Source organism: Salvelinus alpinus, chromosome 8, assembly GCF_045679555.1.
Source record: "Salvelinus alpinus chromosome 8, SLU_Salpinus.1, whole genome shotgun sequence".
Lineage (NCBI taxonomy): Eukaryota > Metazoa > Chordata > Actinopteri > Salmoniformes > Salmonidae > Salvelinus > Salvelinus alpinus.
Genome location: NC_092093.1, coordinates 44,368,469 through 44,395,831, shown reverse-complemented (window position 1 = coordinate 44,395,831; position 27,363 = coordinate 44,368,469). Strand labels below are relative to the sequence as shown.

Sequence of the window (27,363 nt, the reverse complement as noted above, 5' to 3'; positions counted from 1 at the left end):
AATTTTGAGTCTTCAAAATGGCCTCTTAAGGTGAAAGGAAGCACATTGATTCAAACTTATGGACACATGTTATTCCTGAATACATTGACATTTCTCTCCCAGACAGGCTTCTGCCAAAATCTCTATTACTCTGCATCAACATTAAAGATCAAATTGTCATTACAACACAGATGCCATTGAGCTACATTTGGAGAGTTCCTATAATGAACTGTACAAATGACCTGGGGACAGACAAGCCACAGTGGGAGCCCATCAGATAATAACCAAGCTCTTGACCTTGTAATATGTGGAGTTGACAAAGGGAAGTTCATCACTGTTGCTCAATTCACACGTGTGATTGAGATATATAGCCAAGACTGAATTTGGCAAAATTCCTGAATGAAGATAAAAGGTATGCACTTAAAAGTGCAGAGCATTTTGGATTCTGGTATTCTGAACCTCTCTCACCAACTCCAATAATACTGGAGTATGAAGCAACTTAATCCCCATAGGTTTCATTGTGTGTCCGACAGTTTTGGATTGAGGAATTTGACTATAGAAATGTTTGTTTAGAGGCAACTGATTAAAGTATCAATCTTGAAATATCCTATAACACAAGTTACAGTAGCTTGAGCAGATTACAATTATCCTGGCTGCCAAGGTGTACAAAACATATCACTCTCTGCAACTGGGTTGAAATTCCCAGAAAGGGACATAGATTTTTTTTAATACCTTTATTTAACTAGGCAAGTCAGTTAAGAACAAATTCTTATTTACAATGACTGCCTACACTGGACAAACCCAGATGATGCTGAGTGCGCCGCCCTATGGGACTCCCAATCACGGCCGGTTGTGATAGAGCCTGGATTTGAACCAGGGTGTCTGTAGTGAGGCCTCTAGCACTGAGTTGAAGTGCATTAGACTGCTGCGCCACTCGGGAGCCCTAATACGCAGGCTTCTCTTTACCAAAAATATAAAGTTATTAAATACTGTAGTAGGCCTATGTTTACAGAGAGCTCTGTAGCTTGCTTGCATGTATTCAAAACAGAAATTAATGTAATTGTCTGGCCTTAGGACCATATGTCTTATACAGGAAAATAACCACTAACTTCATTATTCAACAAATATCCAGGTGAATTGTGATAGTAGTATGGTACAATATGTAGCTGGCTGGAATAACATTGTATTTATTAGGGATCCCCATTAGCTATCCTTCCTGGGGTCCAAACACATTAAGGCACTTGCATCACAAATAAAACAAAAGATAATACAGAACAACATTATTACACCACTACATATCTACAATACAAAATGTATAATACCACCATACAACAACATTACAAGGTACATCTGTGTAGTGTGCATGTGCTAGCATGTGTGTGCGTATGCATGTATATGTACCTGTGTCTCTCTTCACAGTCCCCTCTGTCAAAATAACAGATACCATGCATAACAAAGGTGCCATTTCTGAGAATGGAGGAACTGACACCGATGGAGAGAAGATATCATAACAGAGATCAGCACAAACTAAAACGTAGGCAGTGTACAATTTACAACAGTATCTGCAAGTAGATCAATCTCATCAGCTCAATGTAGCCTAGTTTACAAGGATTGCACTTCAGTCCTTGTGAGCACACCTGAACACGGATCACAGCTGGGTGCCCAGGAACAGAAGCTGAATATGCATGTCATCGCAACTGTCATTAGCTAACGTTACCCATAGCTTCCGCGTTGCATTCACCACCAACACATTTGTATCCCTATACAGATCGATGTCTGAGTACGTCAGGTATTGATCACGTTTGCAGGTGTAAAGGGAAAGTATCAACACTACACCACCACCCTTTCATGGACACTATTTCAGGCCGAATTGTTAATCCTCTAGTAGTTAGTCTTACCTTTGAGCTGCGGCAAGGGTGAAAGCTCGGTAAGAGTTTGAGTTCGGAACTGGGACGACCCTTGAGATTTCTTCTGTTTCTGGGCTTTCCTCATTGATTTTCGTGTGAACCCGTCCACTTTCTCAGTCGCAGAGATAGCCGACATTGTGGTGCATAAACTATAACGTTAAAATATGTTTTACAAGTGCACCAAAGACAGATTCTGGGGTTACCACACGTAGGCTATGTCTCCCAGCCCAGCCGCATCCAAATATTCTCCAACTTGAAATAATGGAGTGAACCGCAAGCTTTAAAGAACACCTCTTCTCCTTGTTGGATCCACTACTGTAGCTTGTTAATCAGTTTCCATGTAAAGCCCGCATAATTCGGTCCGCTTGTTGAGAGTCCAGCGAGCTGCTTACAAAACGAACGTTACGCGTTAACAAGCCAAAGTTGCTAGGCTAACGTTAACTAATTATCTGACAACAGAAACATTGCCTAACTAAATTGCTGGGTATATTTGTTAACTTGTCATTTCTGCAATATACCTGTTGCTAGTGTTGTCATTTTTATAGCTAACTAGCTATTTCAGAGAAAACAAGTAACGTTATGCCATGTACTGTAAATGACAGACAAAAAAATGCTACCGCTAGCTAGCTTCTTGGCTAAAGTGTTAAAACGCAGAGTTAGCTAGCTAGATAATATGAACATTTACAATTTAAAGCGAACTCTCATGATGAAATTCATACTATTTTCACAAGAAAATAAATACTATATTCCGTGTCTTGTAGCCGCAGTTGGCTTTGTCTAAAAAAAAAAATAGTCTGGACGAATGAAGTCTGGCAACCTCGAACTAACGTTACTCAGTAACGTTCGTATCGGAAGAACAGCGGCGCCAATGGAGTCATGTTCAGCACTTTCCCGTATCCATTTAGTCGGAATTATCTGTTCATCGAGTTGCACTGACACCCCGATAAGGAATTTTCAGTTATACTCGGACCTCAACAATAACTTTTCCAATAGATTCGTTAGATAAAACACATCCATGCAGAAGCCACAACACTGTAGACTCTGTGCAACCGTAAACAGTTTCGCATCGTTGTCGAGGTTGCATTTCGTGACACGAGTGTACGTAATTGACAGACAACGCCAGTATCCAACAAAAATGTAGAACCTTGCACGCTCCATGCCTTTTTAACCAATCGAATTCGATTAAGACCGGGCTCTAAACCATGTGACAATGGGCGGATTCGATTATGCTGAGCCGCGGGCACCGGGCAAATGCCCATGACGTCACCGGACGAAAGCGGGGAGGGAGGAGCGCCTTCTCAAATCGAACAGTAATCTGTGCCGATCGGTCATTTTGTCAACAAGGCAGCATAGTGCAGTCCAGAAACATTCAAGATATATTTTCCTCAAAATAAATGTTTGAAGTGTCTAACATTTTTTTTAAATCAAAAGCAATCACTTTGCACGCTAAAACACATAATCGTACAAATTACTATACGTGCAGAATTATGTCACTTTTGTTTGGAGGCTACATCGCATGGGCTTTGAACGGGGCACGGGAGGCAGCCCGGTTTCAAATATAATGCAATCAACTTTCAGCCAATGAAAAGTTGGAAACGTTTATAAATAGGCTAGATACTGTACTAAGATCCAAATAAAAAAAGTCACAATTGTCTTTTCAGATCACACTGGTGAGTGATTATTTTGAGGCCAGGCACTTGCAATTGCAAGTACATCATGATGCTATTTTTATCCATCAGGACACACTGTAGCATCCAACAAATGTGTGGTTAGTGCTATCCAGAATCCTTGGGAAGTCCCCCTACCCTAACCTTAACCCTTACCTTCACCATTTTAAATGTCAACTTCAATGGGGTAGGGACATCCCAATGATTCCCAGATAGCATGGACCATAAACCTGTCCCCTACATTTACAGCAACACCCTTAGCAGTGTTTGCAGAAAGCGGATGGTGCCGGTTTTCAGGGATATTTTCAACCTAACTTCAATTTCCCCTGAAAATTGGAAGTGGGGACTCCGCTCAGGCGTCTTTCTACACCTACTATGTAAGGTTATTACAGCAAAGTGAGTGGTTTGACCCCATGTGATTCTCTGAATGTAAGCCCTCAAGCACTAGTAGCATGCTAACCTTTGCACGTGATCACACGAAGAGAGCAGAAGAAAATGTTCTCATGAGACAAATATATTGCAGGTTGACAGGTATACAAACTGTCATGCTTTCCAAATCTCCTTTCAGCACAAAGGATAAATAATTATCTAATTATTTGTCAAAATACGATTAACACAGCGCAAAACGCATGTGTGTTTATTATTGCTTTTAATATTTGAGGGCGGCAGGTAGCTTAGCGGTTAAGAGCATTTGGTCAGCAACTGAAAGGTTGCTGGTGTGCATCCCCGAACCAACTATGTGCAAAATCTGCTGATGTACCCTTGAGCAAGGCACTTAACCCTAATTGCTCCTGTAAGTTGCTCTGAATAAGAGTGTGTGCTAAATGAATGAAATTGTGTCATTACTTATCTATTATTTCTCTCTGCATTGTTGGGAATGGCCCGCAAGTAAGCATTTCAGTTAGTCTACACCTGTTGTGTACAAAGCATGTGACAAATAACCTTTGGTGTCAGGTTAAAACAACAGAAGGGGAAAGTATACAGGAAAAACAGGTTGGAGACCAGTGTTGGAAACCTTTTACTGATGAACAGCATTGCATGGGGCTGTTAACCTAAAGAGAAATGTAGTACACAGTACCATAGACACATATTTCTATGATACCAACAACACAACAAAGTTGGCTCTTAACTTTTATTTTACAAGTATTGTTGTCTAGGTGTAACAGTATAACTTTAAACGGTCCCCTCGCCCCGACACGGGCGCGAACCAGGGACCCTCTGCACACATCAACAACTGACACCCACGAAGCGTCGTTACCCATCGCTCCACAAAAGCCGCGGCCCTTGCAGAGCAAGGGGAAACCCTACTTAAGTCTCAGAGCAAGTGACGTAACTGATTGAAACGCTACTAGCGCGTACCCGCTAACTAGCTAGCCATTTCACATCCGTTACACTCACCCCCCTTTCAACCTCCTCCTTTTCCGCAGCAACCAGTGATCCGGGTCACGGCACCAACGTAACAGTATAACTTTAAACCGTCCCCTCGCCCCGACACGGGCGTGAACCAGGGACCCTCTGCACACATCAACAACTGACACCCACGAAGCGTCGTTACCCATCGCTCCACAAAAGCCGCGGCCCTTGCAGAGCAAGGGGAAACCCTACTTAAGTCTCAGAGCAAGTGACGTAACTGATTGAAACGCTACTAGCGCGTACCCGCTAACTAGCTAGCCATTTCACATCCGTTACATAGGGACATACTTTCTGCAATATCTAGTAGTGAAATCTGACATACTTCTCTAGTACTAATTCCAGTCCCATGGTCACTTCATGAATTGTAGTGTGACAGCTAATTATTCAGTATGGGGAGCCAACACTGGAATTCAAACTTGTGCAGACATGACATGAACGGTGTAGGGTGAAGAATTCCACCCACTAATGGTTAAGGTTAGGGGAAGAAAAGCTGATCCTAGATCTGTACCACTCCAAAGTTGTATGCCAAGGTGATGGTATTTAATCAATGAAAAGTTCAGAAAGACACAGCAACTTTGGCTAAAGTCAGTTTATACAAGCAATAATCATATACACATTCACAGAACTTATACAATATCTCATACAAATGAATAAACTGATGGCAAAAAAATCCACACCAAGTATACAAAGTTAATGTACAAAATAAAGACACGAGAAGAGGAATCTCTCGAAAGTTTGTCTATGTTAAGTTAACAACCTGTCTTAAGGATACACAATATTGTACCCACTGAGGATTTGAAGGTTAAGAATCAACCCACATATATACAATACCAGTGAAAAGTTGACACACCTGCTCATTCAAGGGTTTCTTATTATTCTACAATGTAGAAAATAGTAAAAATAGAGAAGACATCAAAACTATGAAATAACACATATGGAATCATGTAGTAACCAAAAAAGTGTTCAACAAAAAGATCAAGTCCATATGGCAAGAGCAGCTCAAATAAGCAAAAATAAACAGTCCATCATTACTGTAAGACATGAAGGTCAGTCAATCCTGTGAAAATTAAGAAATATGAATAACCATCCAGCACTATGATGAAACTGGCTCTCGTGAGGACCGCCACAGTAAAGGAAGACCCAGAGTTACCTCTGCTGCAGAAAATAAGATCATTAGAGTTACTAGCCTCAGAAATTGACAATATCCTGCACTCAGATTGCAGCCCAAATAAATGAGTCACAGAGTTCAAGTAACAGACACATCAACTGTTCAGAGGAGACCGCGTAACACCAGGCCTTCATGGTCAAATTGCTGCTGGAAGAAAAAAAACACTACTAAAGGACACCTATAAGAAGAGACTTGCTTGGGCCAAGAAACACGAGCAATGGACATTAGACCAGTGGAAATCAGTCCTTTGATCTGAGTCCAAATTTGAGATTTTTGGTTCCAACTTCAATGTCTTTGTGAGATGCAGAGTAGGTGAACAGATGATCTCCGCATGTGTGGTTCCCACCGTGACGTGAAGTGGGTGGTGTGATAGTGTGGGGGTGCTTTGCTGGTGACACTATCAGTGATTTATTTAGAATTCAAGGCACACTTAACCAGCATGGTTAAATCACTGATAGTGTGGGGGTGCCTTGCTGGTGACACTGTCACACCACCCACTTCACGGTGGGAGCCACACATGCGGAGATCATCCACAGCATTCGGCAGTGATACGCCATCCCATCTGGTTTGCGCTTAGTGGGACAATCATTTGCTTTTCAACAGGACAATGACCCAACACACCCCCAGGCTGTGTAAGGGCTATTTGACCAATACGGAGAACGATGGAGTGCTGCATCAGATGGCCTGGCCTCCACAAATCACCCGACCTCAACCCAATTGAGATGGTTTGGGATGAGTGAAGGAAAAGCAGCCAACATTTGCTCAGCATGAGGGAAATCCTTCAAGACTGTTGAAAAAGCAGTCCAGGTGACTACCTCATGAAGCTTGTTGAGAATGCCAAGAGATTGCAAAGCTGTCATCAAGGCAAAGTGTGGCTACTTTGAAGAATCTCAAATGTATTTTGATTTGTTAAACACTTTTTTGGTTACTATATGATTCCATGTGTTATTTCATAGTTGATGTTTTTACTATTATTCTACAATGTAGAAAATAGTAGAAAGAAAGAAAAAAAAACTTGAATGAGCAGGTGTGTCCAAACTTGACTGATACTGTATAAATGTATATTTAAAAATAGTTCTCGGTTGAACAGTGATCCCAATTAAAATACAGAATATCTATATATTGTAGGAGCATCAAAGGATTTTGCACGCTCTCTCTCTCAGCACTGAGAGTACAATTTCAATCTAAGCTGATTACTCCGAAGTCTTTTGCTGGAAGTATGAGGATATTTTCTGCATGGATCGTGGTGAGCGCATTGCCTGAGAGAGAAGAGAAAGATAAATGACAACAGGTACCATATTATGCAGTTAGAGCCATCAGTGTTTGTTCTACATTGGGAGCCAATCCTGGTCATACTGTAACATCACTAATTTCAGGTCAACTTGTACATACCGGTGAGGTGGGCATCCTGCCATCTCGCCTCTTGCAGGCACTGGGGCTTCTGGGAATGCTGCTGGTGTTTCCCACACCTTTCATCAGCCTCTGGCTCATCACTGACAACCAATCTGCCCCACCTGGAAAGTGGTTCTCCTTGTCTGCCTGTGTGGATGGGTCCTCCACCTGGAGGTCCGCTCCTCCCCAGGCCTCACTCCTCTCTGTGCCCGCCTGAGGTGGCTCCTGGCTGGGGCAGCACATGCCTGCCAGTCCCCGGCTGCTCTTGGCTGCGGGGTAGAGCTCCGTAACGCAGTTGCACTCCCCTGCACCTTTGCAGCCCCCTGCTGCCCCACAGTCAGCCGTCTCCAGTCGGCGCTTGGCTCTCCTCCCCGAGGGAGCAGTACCGGTTGTGCTCTGGGGGCTGAGCACCGTGTGGAGAGGAGAGGTGACCTGTTCCCAAGGAGACATAGGGGTTCGGGAAAACCAGTTCCTGATGGAGGAGGATGTTTTCTGGCATAGGAGGGTGGCCTTAGCACCCTGGGCCTGAAGAGTGGAGGTGCTGGAGTGTAGAGGTACATCGGCTCTACCTTGGGCGCAGGCAGCAGGCTGGGGGGAGGACAGGGCCCCCAGACTCCCTGCCTGGGGACTCTTGGCTGTGGTGGACTTCACGTGATTCAAAGGCCCTTAGAGAGAGAAACAGAGTTTCAATTTCAATCCAAAGAGTTCCCCTTGTTCAAGAAGCATTGGCGATAGTCATCTCTGTTATCGTTTGGCTACGCAGACCAGTAAAAACAATTAAGGATGTTAACCACTGCAATGGATACGAAATTCCAGATATTCCCCATCTTCATCAGGTCATTTTATTAATGTCCAATCCAATTCTCTCATTGATCGGAATGTCAAAAATGTCATGTACCCTCTCTCTGCTGATAAATAGCAGCAGTAGCGGTACTCACTTGGAATGGACACGGTGGTGGCAGGTTTGGGACATGCCCAGCCCACCAGATTGGCCTCTCCGACAGAGGACTTTGCTCCAGCCGTCCCCCGGTCCAGACGCCAGATCCGTACGGTGTTGTCGTCAGAGCAGGAAGCAATCTGACAAGACAGAGCATGATATTACACAGGGCCCCAATCTGCACCTCACCTAGCCTGGTTAAAGCCAGACTGAACGCTGCACACATTGTTTCAATGGTGAATGCAGCTTTCAGTCTGGTCTACCTAGGCTACAAACCTACACCTCCTCCTGACCACTTCAACTATCACAACTCTGTTTTATGGCAAAGGCACACAATTTACAACGTAAACATTTGCTCCACGGACACAAAACGGATCTAAAAGCAGCACAAAAGGTGTATTTCTTGGAAGCAACAGGGTGAGCGTTCTCAAATCCCATCGCCGTCGGACGCGATGGGACAGCTTATAGGGAGGTCGGAGACCTGGCAGTGTGGTGCCAGGACAACAACCTCTCCCGCAACGTGAGCAAGACAAAAAAAAACGCTGATCGTGGACTACAGGAAAAGGCGAGCCGAACAGGCCCCCATTAACATCGACGGGGCTGTAGTGGAGCGGGTGGAGAGTTTCAAGTGCCTTGGTGTCCACATCACCAAGACAGTCATGAAGAGGACACAACACCACCATTTCCCCCTCAGGAGACCGAAAAGATGTGGCATGGGTCCCCAGATCCTCAAAAACTTCTACAGCTGCACCATCGAGGGCATCCTGACCGGTTGCATCACCGCCTGGTATGGCAACTGCTCAGCATTTGACCGTAAGACATTAGAGGGTAGTGCGTACGGCCTAGTACATCCCTGGGGCCAAGCTTCCTGCCATCCAGGACCTATATAATATGCAGTGTCAGAGGAAAGCCCCAAAAACTGTCAGAAACTCCAGTCACCCAAGGCATAGACTTTTCTCTCTGCTACCACACGGCAAGTGGTACCGAGCGCCAAATCTAGGACCAAAAGGCTCCTTAACAGCTTCTACCCCCAAGCCATAAGACTGCTGAACAATTAATCAAATGGCCACCGGACTATTTACATTGACCCCCCTCCCCTCCATTTGTATTGTACACTGCTGCTACTCGCTGTTTATTATCTATGCATAGTCACTTCACCCCTACTTACATGTACAAATTACCTCGACTAACCTGTACCCTCGCACATTGACTCGGTATCGGTACCCCTCTGTATATACCCTTGTTATTGTGTTATTTTTTACTTTAGTTTATTCAGTAAAAATGTTCTTAATGCTTCTTGAACTGCACTGTTAGGTAAGGGCTTGTAAGTAAGCAGTTCACGGTAAGGTCTATTGGTAAGGTCTACGGTAAGGTCTACTTGTTGTATTCGGCACATGTGACAAAGTTTGATTTGATACGAATAACATTCTAAACACAAACCATCTGAAATCATGCTGGCTATGTGAACATAAACAAAATCTTAGATCTCACCTTTGTGAAATCTGTCGGGCACCACGCTACGGAGGTCACTTCCTGGTTATGGCCCTGAAGCATCATAGGAGCCTGCTTTGGGTCGGAGATCTGAAATAGGAGGTTAAGACACATTATAAAATGCATGGACATAAGAGTTATTAAATAGTCAAAGCATTTGTCAGCAATCGTCCATCAGTCTGCTTTTGAAAGGTTTTCACTGGATTGGGTAAATCTAAACGTCAGCTCACCTTCCAGATGTATGTATGATGGTCACTTGAGCCACTAGCCAGGAACTGGTCGTCTGGGCTAACAGTGGACTTGACGTAAAACGAGGAGTTGAGGTGACCAGCGAAGACTGCCACTGCAAAAGAAAGACAAGTTAGAACATCAGAAATAAATGTGCACATAACCAGACATTGAAACCACCAGAACAACATTTCAGTTGTTCAGAGTACACAGGGCGAGTACACAAAAAGTGGTCAACATAACTAAACAAATATCCTCCTGAGGAGCAGGGCTCAACTCTAAACAATTTTTGTGCCCAAGTTGAAAAAAAGTAGATGTACACAAAGAAATGTAGGAGCGCAATGAAAAAGATTTGCAATATTAAAGCTAGAATTTCTAGGTGCAATGGTGCTCCCAAATAAAAATTCCAGGTCACACAGCAAAATATTTCGGCACATATGCATGTAAAATGGTTGCACTGTAGAGCCCTGCTGAGGAGACGCTCCAATCTACACACATATTACTTCCTGTTCGGTCAAGGGACTGGTCACATTGTAAGTTAGAGCCCCCCGGGCTACATTCTTGACTAATGTCGGAATAAAGACCCCACACCCAGCAGTGCAGCACCCAGTCTCAGCTAGTGGGTAAAAATACCAGGGTGGCGTTCATTAGGCACCGAACAGTAGACAGCGGAGTAAAACAGGGAGGGGCTACCTTGACTTGTCCAATAAGAACTGCACTTTTTTTCTTTCCACTAACTAAAAAAAATAAAAAATCCTTTGCATGTCCTAATGAACACATCCCAGGCTTAGATGACTCATTAAGAACACAAACACGGAGGTATTTCTCATCTCTGTCAGACAGTCTCCTGTACCCACCCTGTCTGTTTAACAACCTCTGGGCCATTGTATGGTATTAAATCGTCTTTACGTGTCTGGCACGTTATATTTTTATTCATTTTATCAGGTAAGTTGACTGAGAACACATTCTCATTTACAGCAATGACCCGGGGAATAGTTTCAGGGGAGAGGAGACGTTAGCCAAATGATAGTAGCCAAATTCATTATGACGGTGTTGGCACATGCAGTTCAACTACCTATTTCAGCAAATAAATCTTCCCAAAGTATGGCATTTTTGCCTATCTGACAGCTTCCCATAAATCAAATAGCTTCAACCGTACAGTAGTGTGCAGCCCCACCTGGTGGAAAACAGTGGTAGTGACATAAAATAAATGTAATGGCATGCAGGAGCTTAATGTGAATGGATGGGAGACTATACAAATGCATTAAAGTAACTTGCCATAAAACAAAGTCATGGACTGAATGCAGTCCTGCTTTTGATGGACGTGGCCATAGAAATAGAATGACATGCAGAAGGCATTTGTTTACCTGGAGTGGTTTTCAATCCACTGACGTTGAACATGTAGATGTTGTCGTCGATGCAGTTGGAGAACAGGTTGGAGCCGGTGGAGTCCAACACCATCCCCGAGTAACCTACCCAGAGAACACAGGTCAGGTCCTACACTTGTGCTACTCTATGAAACAAACACTTTTTTATTTTACATTTTTAAACAACAACCTGTTTGAATACTTGAAAACTGCTTCCTTCATTCCTTTACAGAATTCACTGATCTTACTACAGTTGGCTAGATGAAAGGATGAGTTCCAGACAGTAGCTTCACCAATCCAGTAATATCTTATAAGTGATTAGCCTATTCCAAGAAAGGAAAGATACAATTATCAAGAATTTGAGTCATGTTTGAGAAAACCCACCTAGTTTCCGTGTGCTGGAGCCTGGGTACGGGTACACCTGGAGTGGTATGGGGTCGTGGTGGTAGGCAGTGTAGTTTTTCCGAAGGTCCCACGTCTTGATTACCCTGGTTAAAAGGAAAAACATCACATTCGAAAATAAGAATCGTTCTTTGTGGTGCTGGCTTCACATACATCCCTATGACAGTCATCTAGATTTTTAATAAGCTTGTCACACCATCGTGCCAATCCAAACCATACTGGCTCAGATGTTATCCTTTCAATGTCCTTTCCAGCAACTGTGTCGGATACGTGAACTGGCCAGCGCAGTACTTAACCAGAGCAGCGCAGCACTGCTCAGTACCATTAAAGTATTACACATCAGATGTCTTACCCATCAACAGCTCCCGAAGAGATGAGGGTGTGTGCATCACGGAACAGCACCACGGTGACACTCTGCTGGGAGTCCTACAAGACATGGAGAACAGATTTCAGATTTGCTCTTAATATCCCAGTCCCTAACTGTAATCAGTATGAAGTGAACAATAAATCTGACACTGGATCGGTTTTACTACTAACCACAGAGGGGGACATGCCGCGTGTGCCTGGGCGTCTCTTCTTCGCGTTAGAGGGTGTGTTTCTATCCATCTTATTGTGAGCCCCGCTGATCTGCTTCACCTGCCTGTAGAATCCATCTGAAGGGAAAACAAACACCACTACCCACTCAATCTCTCGTAGATAGACGCACATAACTGGTATCGTAGCGTCTGTCAACAGTCTGCAACAACTAACAAGGAACTTTGTTCCGGTGCACAGATCTTCTTGTGACTGATCACTTGGACAAATTAGGATTTCGAATTTCTGAAGGGGACATTTGGCCCATAGACTTGCCCGTAACGTGCAAGAGGGGCGGGGGCTACCGTTCTACTTGCAGTCCCTATTCTAGTATCTTCTAACACGTCTCAGCCTAGAACTTAATAGAGCATTAGGCACAATTACCCAAGATTTTAGTCATGGCTTTACTCACTGAAAAATTCAAACTTTTGAAAGATTTAAGATCCAAAATATGCAACAACTAACCTATCGATTTCAAACATACTGTTTACACTAAAGAAAAAGGGTAATCACTTTCATATCGGTCCTTACCTTTTTTGCTGCACCTGGTGTCCCAGACCATAATATTCCCATCTCGGCCCCCAGTACAGAACACAGCTGTTGGAGAAGAGAGAAGTTAGCATGGTTACTAAGAAGTTTTCAGACACAAACAACAAAGTGTGCAGTGGACTAAAAAGCACAGGCGCCCCTGAGGAAAAACAGAAACTCTGCATTAACTGTTTAAGGAGAGTTTTGTTCTCAGTAGATGAACTGTCAAGCTGTTCTGTGATGATGCCTATAATAAAAAAACTTTTAGGCATGGGTATACACACATGAGAAATCTGAAAGACCATACACTCAAAGCCGTGTCTCTGCATTCAGGAAACAGTCTTAAAAAAATATATATATGTCTATAGCTACGTTTTTAATGTATCATGCACTGCCGCTCTAGGACAATAAAGTTATTGAATTGATATGAAAATGACCTTTCTCCTGCTGTGTGAATGCAACAGACTTGAGGCTGCACTGGTGCCCCTTGAAGCTGCCAAGGAGTTCCCCCGATGTCACGTCCCACAGCTTGGCCATCTGATCACCTGATGCAGTCACCTGATGGAAATACACAACATTTTATCATGCATCTTCTAACACGTCTATAGAAAGTAGTAGTCTGACCACTGTGTGTGATGTGAAACAATCAGGGAAAACTTATCCTACTCACCAAGCTAGCCTCCCCTGGCACCCAAGCAACGTCAAAGACAGCATTCTCGTGCGCCATCCATTCTATGGAATAGCAAAATAAAGTTTATACCCCAATTGGCATCTGATGACAATTAATGAGTTAGGGTCCTAAAACAAGGCAAGCTAGGCTGGAGATTCAGAGAGCTGCAATGGCTAGTCACAACCAGTGTTGTGTCTCACAACCTTGAGTTTATTTTATTTTTACAGGGACAGTGCACATTAATCAACGTTTCAGTAAAAGTGCCGGTTTCAGCCAGCCGGCTAATTTTCAACCGCAGTCCCTGGGCAGGTTATTAAAAACAATTACAATATAAACAATCATTGAGCAGTGCGCACACGCAGAGCAACATAGGACAAGCAAGACGTAGCATACAGACAGAGCAACATAGGACAAAAAGCAACATAGAACAAAAAGCAGCAAGACAAAATTCATAAAAGCAACAAAGTGTTTCCACACCTCACAAGCTACAGACAACATGGAAAGCGGCAATACACAGCTAGGGATTATGTTCACAAATCTGATTGACCTTTAGCCATGTCTTCATGCATTTTGTGAAAGTGTGATATGTGTGTCTGATGGCAGTGTATTCCAGACATGGGAAGCTCTCACAGAGAAAGCGGATTTACTAAAGATGCTTTTCCTTAAGGGAACTATACAGTCACCTCTCATGGCAGACCTTGTGGATCTGCTGCCATATGTTTGGGTTTTCTGTTTAACAAAAATACTGAGTGGAGGGGGAGCCAGGCCATTTAGGATCTTGAATACAAGACATGCGTCGGTGTATTGCACAAGATTTTCCCCACTCAGGAGCTCATGCTTTCTGAGGAAGTAACAGTGATGATGGCTATTGGGCTTCCTATCAAGCACTTTGAGAGCCTGTTTGTAAACAGACTGAATAGGTTTTAATGTTGTACAGCAAGCTTGGGCCCAACTAGTCAAGCAGTATGTTAAGTGGGGGAGTACCATAGATTTGAAGTACAGTTTTGCTACCTCTGTAGTCAAACAATTTCGTATAAATCGGAAATTAGCTAGGTTGAATTTGGTTATCTGAATTACCTTTTTCACATGCTTTTTAAAAGAGAGGTTGGAATCAAGTATGATGCCAAAGTACTTAAAATCAGATACCACCTGGAGCTTCTCCCCTGACACATAGACATCTGGCTCAGTAGCATCTGTTGCCCTCTTTGTGAAGAACATGCAAACAGTTTTTTTCACATTGAGATGCAAACACGAGTCACTGAGCCACTTTGTCATCTGAACCATTACAGTAGTGAGTTCTTGTGCAACTTGTTGTTTGCATGCACATATATCACTGTATCATCTGCAAACATTTGAACTTTAGACCCAGTACAGACATAAGGTAGATCATTAATGTACAGGCTGAACAGAAGGGGCCCCAGTATTGACCCTTGGGTCACGCCCACATCATAGCTAAGTGTGGGCGACAGCTCATTGCTCACTCTGACACACTGAGTTCTGCCTTCAAGGTAGGATTTCATCCATCTCAAGGCATCGGGGGAAAAGTTGAACTTGGACAATTTTCCTAGTCGGTCTGCATAATACGGGTGCATTATCATATCATCTGTTGTCTCAGCCCAAAAAACAAGATGCTTGAGTTACTCGGTTGGTCATGTGGTTTTGCCACTCAGGTGATAAGTTACCTTTCAGGACTGGACTCTGTCTGTTATCTGTGTTGTAGAGCCTCAAGACACCCTCCTCGTTGGCCACAGCAAATACACTCTGCAACCCTCGAGCTAAAACGCCAGGAAAATAAATGGTTAACAGAAGAAAACAGGACATCGGTCCATAGTTAATTAACGCCCTCATAGGCATACAGTAGAGTACTTCCTGTATTACCTGTAGAGAAGGCGCATCCAAAAGGCGGCACGGCTACCCCCATGTTCCCGTATGAGATGTGTTCATCATGCCGTGCACACTGGTAGCCGTCCAGCAGAGAGGACAACGGGTACTTTGGGCTGAGGTCTGGTGGAGAAGAGAAAACAACAAATACAACCACTATGAAACATGCAAAAAACAGTGCATGAAACATGCAGCAAAAACAGTGTGTGATATCCATCCCCAGGAACCGCCAAGTTCCTTCTTAGCCAGTTGTTAACGCTAGCCACTTCCCCACAACAATATCCATCCATTAGCATCACAAAATGGCCAGCCTAGCAGCCAACAATGCTGAAGTAAACACAGCTGAGCTAGTTACCAAACTAACTTTGGCTAACTAGCTAGCTAGCTATAGCCAAATATATTTCTCATTGTTCTATCTGTGCTATAGCTGCCAAGCAACATTACTGTCAACATTAATATTCTTACCATTTCGCCTCCGTTTACGTACTCCTCTGTCAACAATGGAGCGAAAAAGCATTTCTATAACTCAGCCGAAGCCAGACGATTTTTAAAAACTATTTATATTCGTCAGAGCAATTCCTGTGCTGTGATCTTCTGTTTGTTTCTCCACTTTCCCGCGAACTAATGAACTGAAAGAAGAGACGAATTTCCCGCTAAAGTTGCGACGCGCTCGCTGATTAGTCGGAAATGTTATACTTCCTGTATTACGTCACTTCATACCTCTGAGCCGAACGGAACATGTTAGCTATATCCGGTGGCTGAACTAATACTTTAAAAGATAACATACAGTTGTTTCACGTGAAGTCTAAAATATAAACAATGTCGCTTTCTACTGCACGGTCATTCTTGTCAGAGGCCGGTTATGGGGAACAAGAATTGGATGCAAATTCAGCTCTCATGGAATTGGACAAAGGTGTGTAGTTAGCCGGCTAGCAACAAGCTAGGTGGCTAGCCATTTGTTATCCTTATCAATGCGAAACTTGTTTAACAGCTTAACATTTTAAACAACTGTTCTGTGTCATGTATCCCCGGAAGTTCATGCATTCAAGAGCACATTTGTTAGCTACAATTAAAATAACAAGAAAGCTAGCTTAGTAGCGAACGCTAGATTTTCGCCTCAGTGACGAGCAAACTTTAACTACATTCAGACGTTTGTCAGTTAGGCTTATGACTACAGGGGATGGAACTGAAGTTGGCCTTCCAGATCTGTGTACACTGATAAATCTAAATGTTTGACTGAGTTTCTGTCATTTGTTACAGGTTTGCGGTCTGGGAAGCTTGGGGAACAATGTGAAGCAGTGGTCCTCTTCCCCAAACTCTTCCAGAAGTACCCTTTCCCCATCCTCATCAACTCTGCTTTTCTGAAACTGGCAGACATCTTCAGGCTTGGGTACAGAGAATTGTGACATTTCAACTAGACATTACTCTGCAAAATCATAAATGCACTTTTCACTTGTCATTACTGATATGTATTAAAATGCATAAACCTCTGCCTCAGAATCGTTCCAAGGCAGCTAACCAGATTGAGTTTTGACCGTATTGTCCTCCTACTGTAATAAATAAACATACCTCCCCTCTTTCAGGAACAACTTTCTGCGCCTCTGTGTGTTGAAGGTGACTCAACAGAGCGAGAAGCACCTGGAGAAGATCCTTAACGTGGACGAGTTTGTCAAGAGGGTCTTCTCTGTCATCCACAGCAATGACCCTGTGGCCAGAGCCATCACTCTCAGGTGTCATAGCGTGCACTTCTCTTTCCATTTAGGGTTTGATGATATATTATGATGGTGGTTAAATCCACATTCCACACTGGCTGTGTTGCAGATTTGCATGGTGGTTATCGTTAGTCTCAAATTTCAGACAACTGATTCAGAAATATTACATACCTACAACAATGTGAATTTTAAAAAATATGGTAATTGAGGATAGGTTGTCATTGCATGAGAAACCTCACTGATTCCAAAAGAAAATGTGATACATATACCATAGAAGACCAAGCTTTTATTTTTCTTTGTGAAGACTCAATCATCTTTACTTACATGATTTCTAATTCTCTGTGTTTTGTCCTGTTTTTTTTTTTTAAGGATGCTTGGCAGTTTGGCCACTATCATCCCGGAAAGGAAGAATGCCCATCACAGCGTTCACCAAAGTCTGGACTCTCATGACAACGTCGAAGTAGAGGCAGCAATTTTTGCATCGGCCTGCTTCTCTGCACAGTCGAAGTAAGTGAGTCTCTGTTTGAGATAAGTTTCAATGTGGTCTGTTGTCTGCCTGAACTGTCATGATTTTAACTTGGCTTAATTCCTTGCAAACTGTTGATAAATTGTTTTGTTCTATGCCCCATCCAGGAAAGAGGAATAATTATGTATTCAGTGTCTGACTCATTGAACATGTTCTGTTCTTTGTCCCTTTTAATCTGCAGAGACTTTGCAGCTGGGATTTGCAACAAAATCAGTGAAATGATTCAAGGTAACATAATGTCTCTAGTATCATGTGAACATCTTGTGCAGAATCATATTACATTCTGTGAAATTTGTGTTTAGTTATATACAAGCACATTGGTGGTGTTGTAGAGAAGAAAAGGCCATGCAATTCCTTTTTAAATAAAGCATCCAGGGTCATGTTCATTAGTCTACACTGTAGCAAAAACATTTTGCAACAAACAAATGCAAGCATTTTGTTATTGGACAAGTTCAGATAGTACCTTTGGGTTTCTGAGCTTTTTCTTCCATTTCGTGCCAACTGAACATTACCCAGTTGATCTCCCACTGGGCCGTGCTATCACTACGCTCTTCTTCCTCTCCAGGTCTGGACACCCCAGTGGACCTGAAACTGAAGCTGATCCCTATGCTGCAGCACATGCACCACAATGCCAGCCTGGCCTCTAGCAGCCGAGAGCTGCTGCAGCAGCTGGTCACCTCCTACCCCTCCACCCCCATGGTCATTGTCACCCTGCACACCTTCACCCAGCTGGCCGCCTCCTCGCTCATTGACATCCCCAAACAGGTAGCTATAGTAACAGACACTAGGGGATAACTAAGGGGACGTGGCTGGTGTGCAAACTGATATTACATTTTCAAATTGGAGGTTTTAAAATTAAGGTTAAGGTCAGCTTTAGATTTTGGCTAGTTGTGCCGTCAATGGGATGCTGGTCAGGAAAATCCTCATAGTCTCTCCCCGGACACTAATGGACATTAGAATCCCATTGGTACACAACTCAGACAATTTTGGGCAGCTGGACCCTATTTGGTATGACAGTTGACACCACAGCACAGACTGTTTTGCATTTCATCCAAACCAATCATACAAACAGATCTCCACGTGTAGAATTTGAGTGACAAGTGACTTGTTAATATCACCTGCAATTCTGAAGCCCAGATGACAGCAAAGCTTAGCAACAGTGGAGATTGCTAATGCAGATGCATACTGTGGCATCCACCCAGGCTATAAAATCTAAATTCCTCTCCTGAGCTCAAGAATCTGAGAGATCTGTAGAAGGCTTTGAATAATGTTTAATGGCTAGTCTCTTTCCCCCACTGTCTGCAGTTACAGCTGCTTCTCCAATATCTGAAGGAGGACCCCAGGAAAGCAGTCAAGAGGTTGGCTATCCAGGACTTGAAGCTCCTGGCTAAAAAAGCCCCCCATCTCTGGAACAGAGAAAACACTCAGGTGGGGTCTTATGTCCCACACATATAGTACCAGTCAAAAGTTTGTACACACCTACTCATTCAAGGGTTTTTCTACATTGTAGAATAATAGTGAAGACATCAAAACTATGAAATAACACACATGGAATCATGTAGTAACCAAAAAGTGTTAAACAAATCAAAATATATTTGAGATTCTTCAAAGTAGGTGCCCTTTGCCTTGATGACAGTTTTGCACACGCTTGGCATTCTCAACCAGCTTCACCTGGAATGCTTTTCAGTCTTGAAGGAGTTCCCACATATGCTGAGCACTTGTTGGCTGCTTTTCCTTCACTTTGCTGTCCAACTCATCCCAAACCATCTCAACTGGTTTAAGGTTGGGTGATTGTGGAGGCCAGGTCATCTGATGCAGCACTCCATCACTCTCCTTCTTGGTCAAATAGCCCTTACACAGCCTGGAGGTGTGTTGGGTCATAATCCCACTAAGCGCAAACCAGATGGGATGGCGTATCACTGCAGAATGCAGGTTGTGTGCCTTGAATTTTAAATTAATCACCAACAGTGTCACCAGCAAAGCACCATCACATCACCTCCTCCATTCTTCACGGTGGGAACCACACATGCAGAGATCTTCTGTTCACTTACTCTGCGTCTCACAAAGACAAGGCGGTTGGAACCAAAAATCCCACATTTGGACTCAGACTAAAGGACAGATTTCCACCAGTCTAATATCCATTACTTGTGTTTCTTGGCCCAAGCAAGTCTCTTCTTCTTATTGGTGTCCTTTAGTAGTGGTTTCTTTGCAGCAATTCAATGAAGGCCTGATTCACGCAGTCTCCTCTGAACAGTTGATGTTTCGATGTGTCTGTTACTTAAACTCTGAAGTATTTATTTGGGCTGCAATTTCTGAGGCTGGTAACTCTAATGAACTTATCCTCTGCAGCAGAGGTAACTCTGCGTCTTCCTTTCCTGTGGCGGTCCTCATGAGAGCCAGTTTCATTATAGCGCTTGATGGTTTTTGTGACAGCACTTGTAGAAACTTTGTTCTTGACATTTTCTGGATTGACTGACCTTCATGTTTTAAAGTATTGATGGACTGTCATTCCTTTTTGCTTATTTGAGATGTTCTTGCCATAATATAGACTTGGTCTTTTACCAAATAGGGCTCTCTTCTGTATACCACCCCTACCATGTCACAACACAACTGACTGGCTCAAATGCATTAAGAAGGACATAAATACCACAAATGAACTATTAACAAGGCACACCTGTTCATTTAAATGCATTCCAGGTGGCTACCTCATGAAGCTGGTTGAGAGAATGCCAAGAGCGTACAAAGCTGTCATCAAGGCAAAGGGTGGATACTTTGAAGAATATTCAATATATTTTGATTTGTTTAACACTTTTTTTGGTTACTACATGATTCCATATGTGTTATTTCATGACTATTATTCTACAATGTAGAAAACAGTAAAAATAAAGAATCCAAACTTGACTGGTAATGTACCTGCAAATTATTCCTCCATAATCAAACTGCAAGTAGGGAATTGTCATTCATTGGGTATTTTGAGGATAATCCATGTTTTCATGATACTGTGTTAATTTATTTTTGTTGCAGTGCATTAAATAAATGGTTATTCCTCTGTGTGTAGACCCTGTGTGAGTGTGCCTTGAGTAGCCCTTACAACAGCCTGAAGCTGGGCATGCTGTCTGTTCTTTCAACCCTCTCTGGAACCATCGCCATCAAACAGTACTTCAACCCTGGAACAGGTACAATATAATGTAAATAGTACTTCAACCCTGGAACAAGTACAGTATAATGCAATATTGCCTGACTTTCAGTACAGGCAATCGTAAGAAACACATTTACTTTAAATTAAAACAATGTTTTTCTTAAGTTTAACCATGCATCGCTTTAAGCTCTTGGCCCACGTTCAAAATATGTCTCGGCGTATGAGTGCTAATCTAGGATCAGGTGCAATTTGTCCATAGAATCTTATTCATATGATCTAAAAGGCAAAACTGATCCTATATCAGCACTCCCACTCCGAGACTCTTTGTGATTACGGGCCATGCTGTTTTGGGGCCTTGTGATGTTGGGAACATTCAGTTAAGTACTCAAGTTGGGGTTAGAACTTCCCAAAACATTCCTTGTTTCTACCCCTCAGGTGGTGCTTCCGCCCCTCCCCGGCTCACTGACCTGGTTAAGCTGGTGCAGGAATGCTGTTACCACAGCAACCTGGCCGTCGCTGCCCATGGAGTCACTGTGCTCGCTAACATCGCTATTTCATGTCCAGAGAAAGGTGGGCACTGGGTATAGGGTACCACTTAGTGGTATTTGATGTCCTCTCACTCATCTTTCATTAGCTACCTGACCATCACAGGACTTCACAGGCATTTTAAAATGGGGCTTACCTTAGAAAAACTTCCAGTTGGGGACTAATTCATGCTAAAAAAGGGTTTGGTGCACTCAAAGGTCTTCAAAGGCCTTCACAGATTACCTGTACAGTATTTGGGTTTTTCAGCAATACAATTACAGCTCATCCATTTCATTAACTGCAGTGTTTTGTTCTTTGCAAAAAACAATGTTTTATGCTTGCACTGATTTATTGTCCTGCTTTCCCTCCCCAGACATGATGCAGCTGGAGCAGGACACAGTGATGGGGTTGGAGTCTCTGCTGGTGCTCTGCAGTCAGGATGACAGCCCCAGAGCTCAGGCCACACTCAAGGTGGGTAGCACCCAGGACCCAAATGTCTATACATTACTCGTACAGTGAGGGGAAAAGATGCTTGGCTTACTCGGTAGTCGTATAAACGGCCATGTGAACGCTGTAATTTATTAACTGTTAGTTTATAGATAGGTTTACAAATCTGTAATAAACAGTTATAACACGTTTGTTGTAGTTGTGTACTCACTCTTTTCCTCACTCCGTATGTTTCCCTCTCACTCCCTAGACGGCTCTCACGTCATTGGTCCAGCTGCTGAAGAGTCGCCCCCACCTCAGCCAATCAGCGGTGGAGTTCCTGCTGTGCCAGCTGCACTTGGCCCACGACCCCTCCCGCGTGCTGATGTGCCACGCCCTGGCGGCCATCGCCACTCAGTTGCCTGTGCTAGGAGAGGGCATGCTGGGGGATCTTGTGGATCTCTACCGGGTGGCCAGCCACTCGTCCACTGACAAGCAGCAGGAGCTCCTGGTGAGAGATACACAAAGCCCTAATACTAACTGTCATTGCCCTAATACTAACTGTCGTTGCCCTAAGGGGACTAATAAAGTTGAAATTAAATGCATTTTGTTTTTTACCACACAATTTAACCATCTTAAGAAAATTACCTGAAATGCATTTGGCAAATTATTTAGAAAATTACATTAATGGTCTTTAAATGACCGTACCTATTTTTGCAACAAAAAAAACACAGTGGAAGCTAAGCAGTGAGAACAGATTCTGGCTCCCATATGTCATAATGGTCTCTGATAAATGCTCTGTGTGATTAAATTTTTTTAGAGCTGTTCTCCAATCATGAATCCCACCTACTGGATACTGACATCTGGTTTGTGTTATCACCTCCCCTCTGCTCCCCGCAGGTTTCCTTGGCGACGGTGGTGTTTGTGGCTAGCCAGTCGTCCCTGTCGGCAGAGGTGAAGACTGTGATCAAGCAGCAGCTGGAGAACGTGGCCAACGGCTGGACGGTGTACTGTATAGCCCGGCAGGCCTCGCGCATGGTGAGTTTCTAGTCTGCGGGAAGTAAAGATTTATTAAATCTGGCACATTTGCAGAAATGTTGATACCTGCCTTGTCCCTGTCAAATTCACCTAATAAAATAAAGCAGGCACTTGTAGTCTACATCTCTCTGAAGTAAGTCCATGTAAAGATGAAAGCATAAAGCACATGTATAAGCTTCCTGTTGAAGGATTGTCCCCATAGACATATACTGTGATATGTATAGGGAATATCCGTAATGCACTCATTTAGGTTGGAATCCTAAATGCCCACGCTTAACTTGGCACTCGCCTAAATCATGCATTGATGTCAATGACAGACTTTTGTGAAAACTCGAATAACACGCGCAGATCTCAAGTTAGGATTCAGGCCTTAGTCATTAGTCACTGATGCCTTGCCTCAACACAGTATTTGGAAACATTTAGAAAAAGCTTAGATATTAGTCTAGAAGCATTTCCACCCTACTGTCCTGACCTGTGTGTTTTGTTTGCCAGCCTGCCTGCCTCCTTAACATCTCGTCTGGACCTCTGTCCTCGTAGGGTTGCCATGAGTTCTCCAGCGAGCTGTACCAGAGCTTGCGGACACGCGTGGCCTCCGAGCACTTCTACTTCTGGCTCAATAGTCTGAAGGAGTTCTCCCAGGCCGAGCAGTGTCTGAACGGCCTGGAGGATGGAGACTACAGCGCCGCCATGACGGCCATCGCCGAGGCTCTGCGCTCCTACCAGAAGGGCATCGCCTCCCTCACGGTCAGTGACTGGCCACCTGCTTATAGGAAGGCAACGGATCCATTTATAATCAACTGTAAACAACTGAATTGCCCCTATTGTAGGTTTCAATACGGCAGGTAGCCTAGTGGTTAGAGCGTAGGGCCAGTAACCGAAAGGTTGTCAGCTCGGGGATTCGATTTAGCAAGGTAAAAATCTGTCGTTCTGCCCCTGAACAAGGCAGTTAACCCACTGTTCCTAGGCCGTAATTGTAAATAATAATTTGTTCTTAACTGACTTGCCTAGTTAAATGAAATTACAGCAGGGTTGCAGTCGATTAAGTTTTAAATTCACTCCATTCCGGAAGTGAATTGAAATTCTATATCATGAGTTGAAAATGTTTCCATTCGTGAATTGGATTTCAATTAACTTTGTGAATTGACTGAAATGAATAGTGAATTTACGCCAACCCTGCTGTATTGTTTTTGTGCGCTGTTAAACCTGTCAGAATCCTTTAGCCAGGTAGTACTGGAGTTCAATGGTACTTTCCAGTCTGCTTAACTATCCAGTTAATGAGCTAGGTAGTATTGAAAGTCAACTCTCAACCTCTAGGCTGCCAGCACGCCCCTAAGCCCACTGTCGTACCAGTGTGACTTTGTGAAACTGCGCATTGACACGCTCCAGGGCCTGTCCCAGCTCATCTGCACCTGCAACAGCCTGAAGACCAGCCCTCCCCCTGCCATTGCCACCACCATCGCCCTCACCTCAGGAAACGAGCTGCAGCGCTGCGGACGCATCGCCATGCAGGTACATGGGAAGGGACACTGAGTTCAAATTCTATTTCTGAATGTCAATTCAAAACTATTGAATTCTGATTAAATGTATGGTAGTACTAACATTACTCCATACAGTAAAACCGGGGAGTCAGTCTGTACAGAAGAAGGGGGTTATGAATGGCTGGCTGGATGAACACGGATATCTATTCCATCAATGGATATATAGAAACCTCTCGATCTCTTTATTTTCTTTCTCCAACTCAGATGAGGGTGTCCATGGATGAGTTCCGGGGTCTTGCTGCCCGCTACGCTGACCTGTACCAATCCTCATTTGACGCTGACTCTGCCACCCTCCGTAACGTGGAACTGTATCCTTAAACATAAGAGAACGGACACGCCTTGCCCATCAAATCATTAGTAAAATCTTAGTTAAAACTGCTTCCATTAACAATCCTCTCACATGTCTTTAACTGTTGGCTACAGACAACAACAGAGCTGCTTGCTGGTCTCCCATGTCATCGAGGCTCTGATACTGGACCCACATTCAGCCAGGTAAAGCTTGTTAATATGACTAACAACCTTATTCACTCATTGCTGTGTAATGTTTAGGGGATTATTTTCTTTACCACACCAGAAGCCTAACCTAGTATTCCAGGAAGTGTTGTCTTGAAGAGTTTACTATAATCTGGACATTTTAGTTGATTCAATCTGAATTCTACCAAAACTATTTTTTGTGTGAAAATTCTACTGAAGCAAATGGGATATCTCTCTGTTCTGCCCTCCAGTTTCCAGGACTATGGGACCCTGGGCTCAGTGCAGACAGAGAGCGAGTATGAGAGGCGGATGATGTCCGTGTTCAACCACGTCCTGGAGGAAGTGGAGGGCCTAAGCAGGAAGCACCCTCCTGTCTCTTACCTGGTGAGGTCATCAAACTACCCAGGGTTGTGTTCATTAGGCACCAAATGAAGAAAATTGACAAACTGTGAGAACCACTGCCTGGACTTGTCCAAAAAAAACCACTTGTTTTCTTTTTTCATTACAAAACAGTTTTCAGTTGCTTGCCCTAATTAACCTGTAATGACGCTTCTTCCAGCTGGTCAGTGAATGTGATGACAAAATGCTAACCTATTTGTTTATGTAGCATACAGGTTGTCTATGTGACGCGGTCATAGCTCTGCTCAAGGTCCCACTGTCCTTCCAGAGGTACTTCTTCCAGAAGCTTCAGTCAACCAGTATTAAGGTAACTAACTAATGCAATACAAATACTATTCGGAATACACTACTTTAGCTCAGTTCTTGCTTTAGGAGCCATTTGATGCGTTGGTATTAGGTACACTGTAAAATATGTGTATTAGATTTGCAATAACATTAAGAAGTAGTATTTTGCATTGAAATTGATTTAGACTTATTTTACGTTTTTTGCTTTTCCAGCTTGCTCTTTCCCCATCTCCTCGGACACCGACCGAGCCAATCCCAGTGCAGAACAACCAACAGCTGACTCTGAAGGTGGAGGGCGTGGTGCAGCATGGCTCCACCCCCGGACTGTTCCGCAAAATTCAGTCTGTCTGCCTCAACGTCAGCTCCACTCTCCAGAGCAAGACTGGTGGACCCGAATACAAGGTGACTCTTCACCTATCCCACCCCCTGCCCTAGTAGTGATTATTGCCGTAGTTATTTACCTTACACACTACTGGGCTGGTGTTATAAACGGTTGAGGCTGTTGATGGATATCTCATACGCTATTCCTATAAAGTTACAATGTCTCTAGCTACTATGGTTTTAGACCTTTTTTTTAGCTTAATTTAGACAAAAAATTACAACTCACTGGTTCAGCTTCATTAATTGTATTTGATTAATACAACTCAATACCAAAGTATGTAACCACCAGCATATTTAATTTCCCATCAGATTCCACTGGACAGCAACACCAACGAGATTGAGCAGCGGGTGGAGCCGCACAATGACTACTTCAGCACCCAGTTCCTGCTCAACTTCTCCATCCTGGGCAGCCACACGGTCAACGTGGAGGCCTCAGTTGTGGACGAGAGCGGCATCGAGTGGAAGACCGGGCCCAAGACCACTGTGTCGGTCAAGTCCCTGGAGGACCCTTACGCCCAGCAGCTCCGCCACAACCAGCAGCAGCAGCAACAGGCACAGCAGGCTAGGCCCGAGACGGCCCCGGCCCCCCAGAGGAGTAGTGTATACGCCCGCTTCCAATGATACCTCTAACCCATTGTGTTGTCCCATAACTTATTTGTATGTTTCCTTTCCTTCGTCAACGCTCATCTGAAAAGACTGGACTGGAGCAATAGAGGCATGAGCAATGGCTTGGTGAGCTTTCACCCATCATTGTGTTCACCTATCCATTTTTTTAGGTTAGTGGTCACAAAGGAATGGATACAAAGCTATGGAACGATATAAGTATTAGCACCCCACACAGGAGTTTCTTGTCTTGTAGAATTCCCGGTGACTGTTTACTAATATTCTGTCAATTATTAAAGGCCACATTTCATGGAAGCTCTGCAATGTGAGTCTTTGTGTAAGTGTGGCTCGATTGTTGTCATGATATTTAGGGACACTAGGACAAATTCCCATTTTATATTATATCTCTGTACCTTTATTAGCTTTTGATAAAGGCCTTGTATATTGGAAATATAAGTTGTCAGCAAATCTACTTACTGCAGGTTAGTGCACAAGAATGCAACATTTAGTCATTCAATTCTCCAGTTGGAGGGCTGCACCTCCATAGGGTTCCCCTGACTGTCAGTGAATCTAGTGGTCCATTTCCACTTACCTTACTCGGTGTGGTTCTAAATAAGACCAGCAGGGGGCGACCAGTGACCATATAGTGAACAGTCTACATTGCAAAACCAAATCAAATGGTAATGATATATGGAAGAATACTTTGCATTATTT

The 27,363-nt window shown here is 43.5% G+C and overlaps 3 protein-coding genes across 3 annotated transcripts in view; 1 reads left to right on the top strand and 2 right to left on the bottom strand.

The window, feature by feature from the left end:
* Positions 1–2,985, bottom strand: part of LOC139583194 (serine/threonine-protein phosphatase 2A 56 kDa regulatory subunit alpha isoform-like) — a 172,661-nt gene extending 169,676 nt beyond the window's left edge. The window contains exon 1 of the mRNA XM_071414025.1: positions 1,878–2,985. Within this exon, the coding sequence (XP_071270126.1) occupies positions 1,878–2,022 (145 nt within the window). The 5' untranslated portion in view covers positions 2,023–2,985. The remainder of the gene's footprint in view (positions 1–1,877) is intronic.
* A 2,555-nt stretch (positions 2,986–5,540) lies between these two features.
* LOC139583193 (denticleless protein homolog) lies at positions 5,541–16,246 on the bottom strand. The gene is made up of 15 exons (XM_071414023.1): positions 16,069–16,246; positions 15,601–15,726; positions 15,405–15,497; positions 13,723–13,784; positions 13,490–13,610; positions 13,056–13,121; positions 12,489–12,604; positions 12,304–12,377; positions 11,934–12,037; positions 11,550–11,654; positions 10,185–10,297; positions 9,955–10,044; positions 8,465–8,603; positions 7,527–8,191; positions 5,541–7,393 (listed from the first exon to the last, which is right to left on the bottom strand). The coding sequence occupies exons 1-15, from the start codon at positions 16,118–16,120 to the stop codon at positions 7,328–7,330; spliced, it is 1,992 nt and encodes a 663-aa protein (XP_071270124.1). The 5' UTR covers positions 16,121–16,246; the 3' UTR covers positions 5,541–7,327.
* A 68-nt stretch (positions 16,247–16,314) lies between these two features.
* On the top strand, positions 16,315–26,964 carry LOC139583192 (integrator complex subunit 7-like). The gene is made up of 20 exons (XM_071414022.1): positions 16,315–16,516; positions 16,864–16,993; positions 17,187–17,333; positions 17,685–17,822; positions 18,023–18,069; positions 18,407–18,606; positions 19,147–19,269; positions 20,900–21,017; positions 21,416–21,550; positions 21,879–21,976; positions 22,203–22,442; positions 22,832–22,969; positions 23,507–23,713; positions 24,284–24,478; positions 24,712–24,815; positions 24,931–24,999; positions 25,233–25,365; positions 25,589–25,687; positions 25,879–26,067; positions 26,356–26,964. Exons 1-20 carry the CDS (start codon positions 16,423–16,425, stop codon positions 26,665–26,667), a joined length of 2,916 nt encoding a protein of 971 aa, XP_071270123.1. The 5' UTR covers positions 16,315–16,422; the 3' UTR covers positions 26,668–26,964.
* Positions 26,965–27,363: the final 399 nt, after the last annotated feature.